General features: G+C 39.1%; 1 protein-coding gene across 48 annotated transcripts in view; it reads left to right on the top strand.

Annotated features, from left to right (window-relative positions):
- Nucleotides 1-14665, top strand: part of PTK2 (protein tyrosine kinase 2) — a 357319-nt gene that overhangs the window by 192540 nt on the left and 150114 nt on the right. For all 48 annotated transcript variants that reach the window (XR_013397442.1, XR_013397443.1, XM_077944113.1 and 45 more), the window contains 2 exons: nt 5545-5652; nt 8525-8642. Coding sequence is in view for 46 of the 48 variants with exons in the window: in XM_077944113.1 (XP_077800239.1) it covers nt 5545-5652; nt 8525-8642 (226 nt within the window). In the remaining 2 variants the exon portion in view is untranslated. The remainder of the gene's footprint in view (nt 1-5544; nt 5653-8524; nt 8643-14665) is intronic.

Here is a 14665-nt window from a genome sequence, read left to right as displayed (position 1 = left end):
GTGGTGGCGCCTATAGTCCCAGCTACTTCAGGACACTGAGGCAGGAGAATCGCTTGAACGTGCGAGGCGAAGGCTGCAGTGAGCAGAGACTGCACTCACTGCTTCTCTCCAGGCTGGATGACAGAGCGAGACTCCATCTCAAAAAAAAAACAACAACAAAAATTTTATTTTTATTTCTCTTTTTCATTATAGCATTATTTAGAAGAATATTAATTTTCAAGTAGCCCTGGGGTTTTATCTCATTTTTATTTCTATGAGCATATTATGAGCCAAAAATTTCATATTGGCTTATAAGCAGGTAATATGATTTTTAAATGTTAACTGTTTCACATTTGTTAAGATCTTCTTTATGGCCAAGCGTATGATTTTTGTAAATGTTCCTTGAAAATATATATGTTTTCCATTTGAGTTTATCAGGACCTCTGTGCCTATGAAATAAGAAGTATTTGTTACATAAAGTAGAAGAAAGCAAGATTGGAGCAATCAGGATAGATCCCCCAGAAGATTCCATACACTGCACTTCTCACATTTCCCTGCCATACTCCTCCTCCTCCTCGTTTTTTTCTGCCTCCCATGGGTGAACTTCATGTTCCTGAATGAGACCAACCCTTTGCTAGGTAATGGCTTCTATCCCATCTTACCTGTTCATGGTAATTCTTCAATTCTGCCCACTCTTTCCTGTAGCAGCAGACATTTCTGTCAGCATAGAAAAATGTATAGTTTCTCTTGTCCTAAAATGCCCTCTTTTAGCCCTGTGTCCCTCTCTCTCCCTGGTCTCCTGTCATTTATTGCAAAACTTCTTGACAGATTATCTAACTGCATTGCCTACAATTCTTCCCACTATCTCTTCAACCTGCTTCAACCAGACCTTTCCTGCCTACTGCCATTATTCCACCATCATCCATCCACCAATGCCTTGCCAAGGATAACAGTGATCCTCCTGTAGATAAACCCACTGGGTACTTCTGAGTCCTTATCTACTTTACTTGACTTCTCAGTGCTGTCTAACAGCAGCATGATGCAAGCCTCATAGGTAATTTAAATTTTTCTAGTAACCACATTTAAAAAGGTAAAAAGACAGGTGAAATTAATTTTAATATATTTTATTTGATCCAGTATATCCAATATATCATTATTTCAACATATAATCAGTATAAGAATTCCCGAGACTTTATCTTATTTTTATCATTCCAAGTTTTTGAAATCTGGCATGCATTGTACCCTGCCAGCGTATCTCAGCCTGGAGGAGCCACATACCACTGGGTACTCCATAGCTGTGTGTGGCTTCCTGCCACCAATTGAACAGCACATCCTCAAGTGCCCTTTCCCTCTCTTTTTGCCCTTGTAATGACCATTTACATGCCTATCTTGAGTGTTACCTTAGTCATTTTGCATATATATTGTGTACAGCTGCCTTGTGCTAAGTGGTAGGCTAGATTCTGGTGGTGCAGTGTTGTACCTTTATGTAATATACCTGGTCTTAAGCTTGTGTTGCCCAAGTCTTATTCTCTTTTTTGCAGTGAAACTTTTTCTGAGGCTCTATTTCCTCCCTTCTCTCCTTCCCAGTAAATTAGATATTTTTTGGCCGGGCGCGGTGGCTCAAGCCTGTAATCCCAGCACTTTGGGAGGCCGAGGCGGGTGGATCACGAGGTCAGGAGATCGAGACTATCCTGGCTAGCATGGTGAAACCCCGTCTCTACTAAAAATACAAAAAACTAGCCGGGCGTGGTGGCGGGCGCCTGTAGTCTCAGCTACTTGGGAGGCTGAGGCGGGAGAATGGCGTGAACCCGGGAGGCGGAGCTTGCAGTGAGCCGAGATTACGCCACTGCACTCCAGCCTGGGAGACACAGCGAGACTCCGTCTCAAAAAAAAAAAAAAAATTAGATATTTTTATACAGCACCGTGTATTGCTTTGTTATAGTCCTTATCACAGTTGTAATGGTTTACTTGTGCAATATTTGTTTCAAGTCTGGATTCAAGTTATCATTGTTTGCTGCCGTATTTCTGATATTTGGAACACAGTCTCGCACCTAATAACTTCTCATACTTCATTCACTTACATGCCAGGCATGGCCCTGCTTCCGTGTAATCTGGTGGTGGACAAGGTGGACATGATACTCCCATCCTCATGGGGCTTTCCTTCTAGTTATAAAATAGGATATAAGAAAGAAAATAAGCAATATAAATAATGTGATGTGCTAAAGGGCTATAGTAGGGTGGTATGAGAGAGAGTATCTGAGTGTTTGATTTAGAGTAGGTGGGCACTGCCAGCCCCTGTTAACCCTGTTCTCTTTATAACATGTTTTAAATTATCTTTTGCTATCCTGAAATTAAAATTACAGAGCATGTTATTCCCCTACTCAAATAATTTTTTAAAATCTCTTTATCAGTATCTAAAAGTTCAGCACAATACATTGGAAGGCACTATAGTCAGATGCACCCACTTAGTAATGACTTTTAATTTGAGGGAGGGCAATCAGAAGTCACTCCATACAAGTGGGATAGGAAAGTGATAGGGAAAATTAATGTGGCTGACCTTGGGGAATAATGCCAGAATGAGGCAGAAAAACAATTTTAAAAAATGTAATTTCCATAATCTAGATGTCTTACTATGCCTTCGAATTTTTTCTTAAATTATGTGATAGCAATAACAAGGACTAATTGAGATAGTATTCCTCATTTCATGTGTCACCACCAACATAATGATGTTCAGCTCTCAGTCTGTTGGAAGGAGCCTCTGACATCTTCTGTTACATACGTGCATGCAGTAGCTACAGATGCAAACTGATACAGGTGCATTGTGTCACTGACCAAAATAACTATAGCAAGTCTTACCCTTGGTGGTGTCATTCTCCAAAACGGTGAGCGACTCTTAATAAAACTTCAAAAACAGCATAATATAGGATTCCCTTGCGTTACACGTAACTTGCGTTGCTGGAAAATTCAATGCAGAGCATACTTTGTGGTTTTAAACAGACTTTGTTTCTAGAGTCAAATTTTGCACTGACATAAATACACACCAGGATATTTGAAAGCCATTGAGGATACAGTACAATTTTTTATTGTGCAGGAATTACCCATGCTTCACGTGACATCTAGCACCCTTGGTTATCTTTCATATTCCTTATTATTTGGTCAACTAAAAACAGTCCACCCCTGAAATGGTTCTACCCCAACGAAACTAGAGCACATATCATCAAGACAAGATCATAACAGTAAGTTAGGTCAGAGAGGCAGGCAGGGGTCAAATCATGTAGACAGTTTGCTGATAGAAGTCATGCTGTGTAAATCATGTAAGTTATGATGCTTTGTATTGTACCTTTTTAAGCAGGGGAGTGATATGATCTGGCTTCCAGGTAGGGACATTATATTGTAGCATGGATGAAGGGAAACCAGTTAGGAAAAATGGCAGGACTCTAAGCAGAATATCATATGGTGGCCTGGACCATAGTGACAACTGTGAAGATGGGAAATAATAAACACATGGATTCTGGATGTTTGGAGCTGAAGTTGCCAGGGACTTGTGGAGAGATTGGATAATGGGGAAAGGGAGAAGAATCAGTGAGAATGCCTTTATTTTTGTTTTTATTTTTTGGCTCAGGATCTGGTTGAATATGATCCTTTTTTTTTTTTTTTTAATTTATTTTTTTTGAGACACAGTTTTGCTTTATCCAGGCTGGAGTGTAGTGGCATGATCTCGGCTCACTGCAGTCTCCAACTCCGTGGTTCAAGTGTTTCTCCTGCCTCAGCCTGCCGAGTAGCTGTGATTACAGGCACATGCCACCACGCCCAGCTAATTTTTGTATTTTTAGTAGAGACGGGGTTTCACCGTGTTGACCAGGATGGTCTCAATCTCCCGACCTCATGATCCGCTCGCCTCATCCTACCAAAGTGCTGGGATTACAGGCGTGAGCCACTGCGCCCGGCCAAATGTGATGCTTTTTATTGAAGTCAGGAAGCCTGGAGGAAGAACATGTTTTGAGAGAGTACCCTTTTGACTATGTTGTTAGTAATCTCTCGCAGACACCCATGTGGTAATATGACATAGGGAGTTGGATGCGTGAGTCTGAGTTCCAGGGAGATGTCAGGGCTGGAGATGGTACTTAATGCGCCAGGACTGTATGGTATTCGTTTGCCATGGCACAACTAGGGGGAATAACAGGGCCCACCCAGCACAGAGCTGTGCAGCCCTTTCACATTTATAGATTGAGTAGGAGAGAAGCCAATAAAAAGAACTGGGAAAGAGAGACCAATGAGATGGAAGAAACCCCAAAAGGGCAGGATGTCCCAGAGGATAAGCGGGAAGAATATGCAGAGGGACTGTGGGACATGCTGTGGAGAAGCCTAGGCCCAGAGAATGGAGTACTGCCTGTGGCCTCCTGGGGGAAGACAGGAGCCCCGCAAAACATACGTCCCTACAAACAGTGCAGGAAGATGCTTTGCTGGGAAGGGCAGCTCAGTGTGAATCTTTTTTTGAACAATTCCAACTCAGTTGTAGTGGCATCGTCTGTTCTCCATGAAATGAGAAGGGGTATTAGCTGTCAGAGTGGCCTTAAGCAAGCAAACTGTTTTGAAGAAATGTATAGAAATCTTCACATGCAAAATGATCATCCTCATGAGATGCTAGAAGGGTGGAAGATACATGTATCTTCTATATGTATTTTTTTGAGGAAGGGTCTCACTGAGTTGTCCAAGCTAGAGTGCACTGGTGCAGACTCAGCCTCCTAAGTAGCTGGGTCTACAGGCACAGACCACCATGCCTAGCTAATTTTTTTTTTTTTCTGGTAGAGAAAGGGTCTCACTATTTTGCCCAGGCTGCTTGAACTCCTGGCCTCAAGGGATCATCCCACCTCAGCCCCTCAAAGTACTGGGATTATAGATGTGAGCCATTGCTCCCAACTTTATTTTTTTTCTTTTTAAGAAGGAGAGTGTTTATTAATTTGTGCAGCAGTAATAGAAGGAAAAGAAAAAAAAAGAAGCAAAAGTTTATACTATTTAGGAAAATGACCATAGACTCTCCTGGCATGTCTTAAGAGGTTATTCTGTATTGGGAAGGGCCCTTTAGATACCTACTGTCTCCCTAGCTACAGAACTCCAGCAAGTTTTAGAACTTACTGTAGCCCAGGGTGCATGGAGAGTAATCCCAGATCCTCTTTCTTTGGGAATGGGAGCAGAATGTTCTCTCTAAGAATTTCGTATGTTTCCTCCCAGGCTGGCAAACGAGTCAGGCCAAAGGTTGCTTCAGCTTCCCTCCTTCCTTTATCTTCTGTTCTCTCTCGGTGGTAACTGCACTCTCACTCATCTGACTCACATATGGGTCTCCTCAGCACATCACAGAGAGCAGACCTGGACCTGACCTTGAAGTGCAGGAGACAGTCTCATGGCTGCTCCCCTGGGGCAGCATGGAGAATCTGGTTTTTTCCCCAGACCTTCAGTCTTAGGGAGGATGTTTTCAGGACAACAAGGATTTCACAGAACATTTACAGACTCCGTGAAATGAGTTTTTTATCCGTAGTCTAAAGATTTTACCTTTCCTTTTTATAGCCCACACATCTTGCTGACTTCACTCAAGTGCAGACCATTCAGTATTCAAACAGTGAAGATAAGGACAGAAAAGGAATGCTACAACTAAAAATAGCAGGTGCACCCGAGGTAAGGAACTGTTACATTCATCATTAAGGGAAAATGGTAACATAGTGGTGTTTTAGAACTATTGACTTCTTTATGAAAAGGATGAAGTTTTCATGGATCATCAGAATCACAACTTTCTTACATATTGAAAGGGTTACATTACAAATAATAATGATTAAATATCCCCAAGAATAGGACAGGAGACAGATTTAAAAATCATTCAAGAACATTATTGTAAAGATAATGATGATTAAAGATTATAATCAGGCCAGGTACCATGGCCCACACCTGTAATCCCAGCACTTTGGGAGGCTAGGGAGGGCTGTTCACTAGAGGCGAGGGGACACATGGTGAAACCCTGTCTCTATTAAAAATACAAAGATAAACCAGGCATGGTGGTGCACACGTGTAATCCCAGCTACTTGCGAGGCTGAGGCACAAGAATCTCTTGAACCCTGGAGGCAGAGGTTGCAGTGAGCCAAGATGGCACAACTGCACTCCACCCTGGGTGACAGAGCAAGACTGTGTCTCAAAAAAAAAAAAAGGATTATCATCAAGTACCAAGGAAATTAACTTCTTGAAATTATATGTACAGTCATGTTTTGCTTAACAACAGATACATTCAGAGAAATACCTAATTCCCTGATTTCTTTGTTATGCAAACATCAGAGACTGTTCTTACACAAACCTAAGATGGTTGTAGCCTGCTATACACCTAGGCTATACAATATAGCCTGTTGCCCCTAAGCTACAAACCTGTATAGCATATTATTATACTGAATAATTCAGGGAATTGTAACACAGTGGTATTTGTATCTCTAAATATATGTAAACATAGAAAAGGCACAGTAAAAATACAGTATAAAAGATAAAAAATGGTATACCTGTATAGAGCCCTTACCATGAGTGTGCTTGCAGGATTGGAAGCTGCTGTGGGTGAGTCAGTGAGTGAATGGAGGGTGAATGTGAAGATCTACGACATTACTGTGCACTACTGTAGACTATAAACACTTTACATACTATATATGAAGTATACACCATATACTTCAATTTATTTTTAAAACCTTTTTCTTTAGTAGTAAATATTAGCTTACTGTAACTTTTATATTTTATAAACTGATTTTTTTCAGCTTTTTTGACTACAACAATTAGTTTTAAATATATTGTACAGCTGTACAAAAATATTTTCTTTTTTTACATACTTATTGTGTAAGCTTTTTTCTAGTTTTAAAATGATTTTCTGTATTTTTTACTTTTTAAAATTTTTGTTAAAAAGTAAGACACAAACATACACACTAGCCTAAGCCTACATAAGGTCAGGAATATCTATATCACCATCTTCTACCTCCACATCTTGTCCCACTGGGAGGTCTTCAAGGGCAGTAACCCATGAAGCTGTCACCTCCTATGAGATCAGTGCTGCCTTCTGGAATACTGCCTAGAAGCCCTGCGCGAGACTGTTTTACAATTAACTTTTTTAAAAAAAAATAAGTAAAAATACACTCTATTTAAAAAAAAAAACAGTAAATACATAAACCAGTAACATAGTCATTATCCAGTATTATGTGCTGTCCATAGTTGTATGTGCTGTACTTTTATAAGACTGGCAGCACAGTAGATTTTTTTTACAGCAGCTTCACCACAAACATGAGCATTACAACTTCAGGATGGCTATGGCATACCCGGCAACAGGAATTCTTAGCTCCATTATATAAATCTTATGGAACCACCATTGTATATGTGGACCATCATTGACCAGAACGTTGTTATGTGGTGCATTGACTGTATATATACTGTAAACTGAGTTAATTTCCACACTGTGTTGTCCATGGTATTCTCTGGGTAGAAATAATTATTACGTGATTATAATAATAATTATTATATGATTATAATAATTATAACAGCAGCAGTACCTGATACTGGGCACATGCTACCCGTGGTTCTTTATGCAGAAGCCAAGAGAAGCTGTGTCATTCTCACAACCAAGGAAGTAGATACTTTGGTATACTTTGGTTAACCCCATTCTGTAGTTGAGGAAACTGGGGCATAAGAGGTTGGTCACATCAAGTAATTGACAGAGATGGGGTTCATACCCAAACAGTCTGGATCCAAAGCCTATATTCTTAACAGGCAACAGTGATTTAAAACAAGTGGCATGAGAAAGAGCCATTTGGCAAATGCTGCCTAATGTGGTTCTTTCTGCAAGATGGAGAAAATACACTCATGTGTGAAAGGATCTGGACAGTCTGGTGGCACACATGGTTGTGCTGGTGTGTAAAGCATGTTTTTTGAAGCTCAGCTCTTTCCATCAGCACACCAGGATTCTTTGGTCTGTTATGGCCAGTTCTCTGGGTGGCTTTATTTGCAGCACTCCTCACTTAGGCGGATGCCTCATCACTCTTCTGCCCTGTGTTTCTGTGAGTTTGGTGACATCTGAGGGGCTCTAGGAACTCTTGTTGATTCTGGAGATTAAACAAATACTAATTTTCTTTTACATTAGAAATTATGATGGATGGTTGATAAAAAATTTAGTCCACATGAGTTTCTGATAGAAGTCATACTTTAACTTGCTGATTGTCTAAATTCTTCCCTTAACTGGAGTATGCCAGAGGGGCCAGACATTCTGAAGGAAAATATTTTTTCATCTATATTTATTCTAGAGCCCCAGTTTAAAAGATTTTTCTGTTTTCATCTGGGTTTGCGTTTGTCACATATTCTAGGAATAATGTCCTTAAATATCAGATTTCCTTTCTCAAATCTTATGACAAATCTTGTTTCATTCCCACTCTTCTCTGTTTTCAAGTGTATAGAGATGTCTGATGTCATAGCACAGCTGCCCTTTGCTTACAGGGAAGAACAATAAAGTCTGTTTTCTTGGTCTATTCTCCTTTAGCCTCTGACAGTGACGGCACCATCCCTAACCATTGCGGAGAATATGGCTGACCTGATAGATGGGTATTGCCGGCTGGTGAATGGAGCCTCGCAGTCATTTATCATCAGACCCCAGAAAGGTGAGGTGCTGTTTCTGAGCATTCCCAATTACATTTCTACCAAATATTTAGCTGAGCTTGCCTCTAACAGCCTGTTTATCCTCTTTTAGGTAACTGTAAAAATGAAAACCAAATGAATAATTCAACTCAGTATAATCTGAGTACTTACTTTTCTAGGGATGGTGATCCATTTCACACCTTCCACAAGCTGGGAGCTGGGTTTGAATAGAGCCTTAAAAAAAAACATTGTATGTGTTTTGAGCTACCTACTTAGAGGATTTTCTAAATTACCATTACTATTTTTAAATACATTAGTATTTTTAAACTTTTGGGTTTAAATAAAATTCTGGTTTTAAAAAAAGGAATCCCTTGTAACTCACTGTAAATAAAGTATCCTCTCTATTTTTTCTTATATATCTCAAAAGCTTAGACCATTTGAAGAATAAAATACATTCTAAGTCATGAATCTTTAAAAAATCAAAGATTAGAATGAATAAATATCCTAGAAACATCACTATGAAAACGGTGCGGAGTTTCTGCAAGCATATAATGAGGAATGCTTTTGAGGATTTGGATTTCTGAAAGAATCAAATGAAAATATTCCCAGCAGGATAATAGCATACATAATGTGAAGCAGGAAAAGACTGAATTTGGAAATTATGGGACTTAAGTTCAAATCATGAGTCCTCTGTGACACCATCTATAAATTACTTTTCTGTGCCTCAGTTCTGTTATCTGTCAAACATGAAGAACAGTAACTGTCTTCTATGGTATTAGGAGGATAAAGGACTTATTTGTTTATAGGCTTGGAACTATGCCTAGCACACTTGATGCTCATAGATTTTAGTTATATTGTTGTTCCTGTTGTTGCTACTAGTTTAGTCTGATCTTGACACTGTATTAACCTAGACTTTGAGATACCTCATCTGTAAAAGAATGATACCTACTTTGTAGGGTTGTTAGACACATCCCAAAGAGTAACTGTAAAGGAGCTCACACTGTGGAAGTGGGGACTCTGAATGTGGGTTTTGTCCTTATTGCCAAGACCCTTTCTAGCACTCACCTCAGTGACTAGGATGATTGTAGAGGGAAAAAAAAATCCTGAAGTGCAGTGTGGTGTGTGTTCAAGTCAGCGGAATTGTATTAAACAGTGATGAGGATAGAGAAAAGGCCAAAGCCCAAGTGAAGCAGATAGAAATGCAGAGGATCCAGCCTTGCCCAGCAGGGAAGTACTCTGTTTACAAAGCAGTTTGAGAAAGGGATGGTGTTTGCATGGGAGGTATATGTGTGTGTTGTGTGTTTTGTAGAGAGGAGTCATTGGACCCTTTATTTATATATCTCAAAAGACGTAAGTGATGGCGCTGTGCCCTGAAAACAGCAGCTGAAGCCATGAGCCTTCGCTGAGTAAACATAAATCTGTGTGATTCCAGGACGTGGCTTTTTCTAGAGAAAAAAGTGTTTTTCCCACAGTGATCGCACCAGTAAGGCCTATTCGTATATTTTTCCTAACTTTTCTTTGTATAAAACAGAGGAATGAAGTTGCTTTCAGAAATCTCTAAAGTTACTCTCAGTTAAAGCCTTTGCAGCTATAGGTCTTGATTTTTCACTTTGTGCTTTATTTTTTATTTTTATTTTTGACATTTTCTTCTTCCAGTGTCACACTTTATACTTTAAACAGGAGTATATGCCTTATAAATATTATTTAAATGTTTTCAGATAATTTCTTTACATAAAGATAGCAATTTAGGAAAAATGTTAAATGTGATAGATTGACCATTTCCTTTTTAGTAAATAATTTTTTATCTTTTATCTTCAGTTTACCAAAAGGTCCTTGAAATACACATTTAAAAATAACATTGGTATGTCAGGCATTAAATGAGCCTTCCATGTTTAAAACGTAAACATCTTCCTATATTGATTTCGCTATTAGCTAGCTTTTTTTGATCTCTAGGGAGAAACATTTTGATTTCAAAACATGAAATGTGATGCTTTTTAAGCTATTTGTTCATATGAAAAGAGCATTAATGAAAATACTTGTCATGAAAAACTAGATAGGGTATTGGTTGTTTCCAATTTTATATTGTCTTTATAAAATGAATTATTAAACTTGATAATTTTCTTATTCTCAATCATAGCATGTTTATGTATTATATAACTATTTCATCGTAGATCCCTAAGGTGAAGATATATTGCCTAGTTAAAATAATATTAAAGGCAAACATCAAACATCTTTAGTGGGTTGTAGTTAGAAATACATGTTGACACAGCACATGTGCATCTTTTAATTGAGATTTTTTAAGAATTCAAATGTTAAACATGTTTCTACAACTCTAATGTACCATTTTCCTGGAAACATGCTTTACATAATAATTATATATGCCCATCTGTCTTCTCTAGATCATAAACTACTTATACATGTATACGTGTATATGCATAACATAGCATGACAGTAATAAGTGATCAGTACATTCTACATGTGAACTGGGTGTGCCCAGATGCATTTTGTTAGTTCTTTGATCTACCGTAGTTACTTTGGATTTATAAAGTGCTTTTTAAAAGGGATGTTACCTTGTCATAGTGGCTCATGTCTGTAATTCCAGCTGCACAGGAGAATCCCTGAGGCCAGGTATCTGAGACCATCCTGGGCACACTGTATCTAAAAAAAAATAAGTTAATTAAAAAAAAATAAAAATAAAAGGTGATTTTACTGGGGAGACCATAGTAAGAGCCACAAGCCAAATTGTCCTGGACTACATTCCACCACAGTCTGCATAACCTTGGCCCTTACTGTAGGACATTATCTAATCTACACCTTACCTGAAAGAAAGTTTACAATCAATTTTGCAGTGTTAGTAAAATTCTGTAGTAATATTTTTTCAGAGGAAAGTGAATTGTGTAATATAGAGTTGTAATTACATAATTTTAAGTAGGTTTTCTATGTATAGAATGATGGTGAATACTGTACATTTCAAGGGAGGGAGTGAATGCTTCTAAGCATGACAAATTCTGAAAGATATAAAAATAAAATTGTTATATTTAATTACATAATTAAAACACTTATGTGCTGCTGAAGTGAGCACAATTACATAATTAAAACAATTCGTTTAGTACAAGGTAACATTTTTAAAGCTATGATGACAGGGGAAGATATCTATGACACATATAACAAGTAATTAAAATTTCTCATTTTCAAGTATTCTTCCAGGTCATTCAGTAAAAGACAAGCTAGTATAAAAATGGGTTACCTTTTAGAGGAATGGACACACAAATGTTCAGTGAATATATGGATACAGTGATATATTTCATTTTATATTTACTACGTTGACTAAAGAAACCTGATAACCACCACTGGCAAGACTTCTGGAGAATACACTCTCATGCCTGTGTCATTGTAAATTGGTACATTTTCAGAAGACAGTTTAGGAGTACTCTGCCCATTTGTCTGCCTCTTGGAAATCAGTCATGCAAACCACTGACCTGAGGAGGATATTCACTATTGCATTGTTTATAATAGCAAAAAATGAGCAAAAATTAATAAATGAGGGAGTATGCATACATGTTGTAATACTACGCAGCTGTTTAAAAAATAGCTCTATTAATGTATTAAAAACCTACATGTAAATGTGTGTGTATGTCTCCAAACTTTTGTATTTATAAGCATTAAAAAGTCTGGTAAGTTAAGTCACCAGTTTCAGTTAATGAAGACTTCTAAGAAGAATGGAAGTACATTTGAACAAAAACATTAACTCCCAGAATTAGACATTTTAGGTAGTGAGTCCTTAGGGTTTTCTTAAATGCTGCTTCTACTGATGGTGTCTGTTGCCATTTTTCTGTATTCCATTATTCTCTTTATAAAAATATTCTCTCAGAATCCTTCTGTTGCTTATCTCCTTCTTTATACCTGCCTTTCTACCCACGCCCGGCTACTTAGGAAGTCTCCTATTAGCCAAAAATATAATAATGGATTCTTTTTTCTTTCAGGAAATAGAAATTTCAACAGCGTGCAAACAGAAATCACACTAATGTGTCATTTGAAAGGCTATATTATTAACAGTTTGGGTATGAGTAAGGTGGTGGTGCTGGTGGTGAGTGGTGGTCATGTTCATGGGATAATAAACTTATCAGGTCTTTTCAGTTACTCTGAATTTGGTCTTCCTGGTGTGACTTGGTTATTTTGCTTGAAATAGATGTTCAAAATGTCAACAAGTGATGGCTTGCAGTTTGGCTTGAATTCCTATGATGTGCAGTGAGTTGTGTATATATACAGCATTAAGCCTCACAACCATCTCTGCAAATTAGAAGAATTAAACAGTTTTTCAGAAAGAGTAACATGGGGTCCTAGGCTGATTTTTTTCTTTCTTTACCAAACAGTGGTTGGAGAGTCTCCCAAGTGCCAGATACTCCGCTAGGTATTAGGGATGCCATTGGGCAGCTTAAGTCTTACCGTAACCTTAGGCAGGTTGAATAGTCTGTGGAGAAGTATGATATGTGGCAAATACTCTGTGGATGCAGCAGAAACATAGAGGATGCCACTCAGTGCAGACTGAGGTATTCCAGGAAGGGCTCCCTGCAGGAAATAGAACTTGAATTGAGCTTTGAAATATTGAGGAATGTTTCTACCCGAATGAAGGAAGAGCACCTTTCAAGGCATGTGTGGTATGTTCAGGGGAATACAATGTGCAGCAGTATAGAATCAGGGAATAGTGACGAGTAATACCGAAAAGCCAGATTGGCCAGACCAAACACTGCATGCTTTCAACATGTAGTTGTTGAGCTCCTCCCATTTTCCAGGCACAGTTCTAGGATAGAGGTTGTAGCAGCAAACAAAATAGACAAGGTTTTGCATGCATGGAAATTTTTTGTAGGTGAGGACGTACATGCAATAAACAGAGTAAATTAATAGAGAAAATAAATACTGTAGCATATAATATATCAAATGGTGTTGAGCTGTATCGAGAAAAATAAGACAGGGAAGAACGTAAGGGATACAATTTTAAATAAGGTTGTCAGGGAAGGTCCCACTGAGAGAGTCGCACCTGAAGGGATGGAAAACAGAACCTACAAGGATATCTGGCTATTCCCTATTAAAGGCTGGGGAGTGCTAGGAAGCATACCTGGAACAGCAGAGACCCAGGTCACTAGAATGCCTAGGGGGGTGATCCCAGGGCTGGTGGTTGGTCAGGATGTAAAGGCATTGTAAGGGCTTTGGCTTGTACGCAGTGATTTGGGAAGCCATTGGAGGGTGTGAAGAGAGGAGTTAATGTGATCTGGTTTATGTTCTAGAATAAGTACTCTGGCTGCCGTGCTGAGAATAGACCATGGTAGGTCGGCCTGGGTACAGATAAAGTAGAGGGACCAATCAGGAGCCTATTACCATGATGTAGGCAAGTGATATTTGGGTCAGGGGTTCTGGAATGACAGTGACAAGTAAGAGGACTTTGGATAGAGTTGGATAGTAAAGCCTCGCATTTGCTACACTGGGTATGGATTGGGGAGCAGCGAGGCCCTGTGATGACTGCTGGCTCCACGTGAACAATGGGTAGTATGCAGGTGCACCCACCAGGACTCAGTTCTGAATATCGGCAAGTCCCAGCAACCTTCAGACATCCAGAGGGAGGTGTCAGGTAGACAACCAGATGGAGAAGTTCAGGTCAGGCGAGAGGTCCAAGCTAGAGGTATGCGTTTGGGGGCTGCAAAGTGTGGGTGGTATTTGACGCTTTGAAACTGGATGAGGTTACCAAGGAAGTGAGGTTAAGAGGTACAGGTGTGAGCACTGGGTAATCTTCAGGCCAGGGAGATAAGGAGGAACCAATAAAGAAGACGAAGAAGAGGTGCCCTGAGAGGACAGAAGAAAACCATGAGAATATAGTACAAGGTTCAGGAGGCCCAGGGTGGGAAGCTCTCAGAAGGACAGAGTGATGAGCTGTGTTAATTGCTAACTGTAAGTGAACAATTGGATTTAGCAAGGCAGATGTCATTGGAGATGCTGAAAGAGTATTTTCCGTGTATGGGGGTGGAGGGAACTGATTAGAATGAATTCAAGG

This window comes from Macaca mulatta, chromosome 8, assembly GCF_049350105.2.
Source record: "Macaca mulatta isolate MMU2019108-1 chromosome 8, T2T-MMU8v2.0, whole genome shotgun sequence".
Lineage (NCBI taxonomy): Eukaryota > Metazoa > Chordata > Mammalia > Primates > Cercopithecidae > Macaca > Macaca mulatta.
The sequence above is the reverse complement of the archived record's forward strand: the minus strand, read 5'-3'. Positions and strand labels throughout refer to the sequence as shown.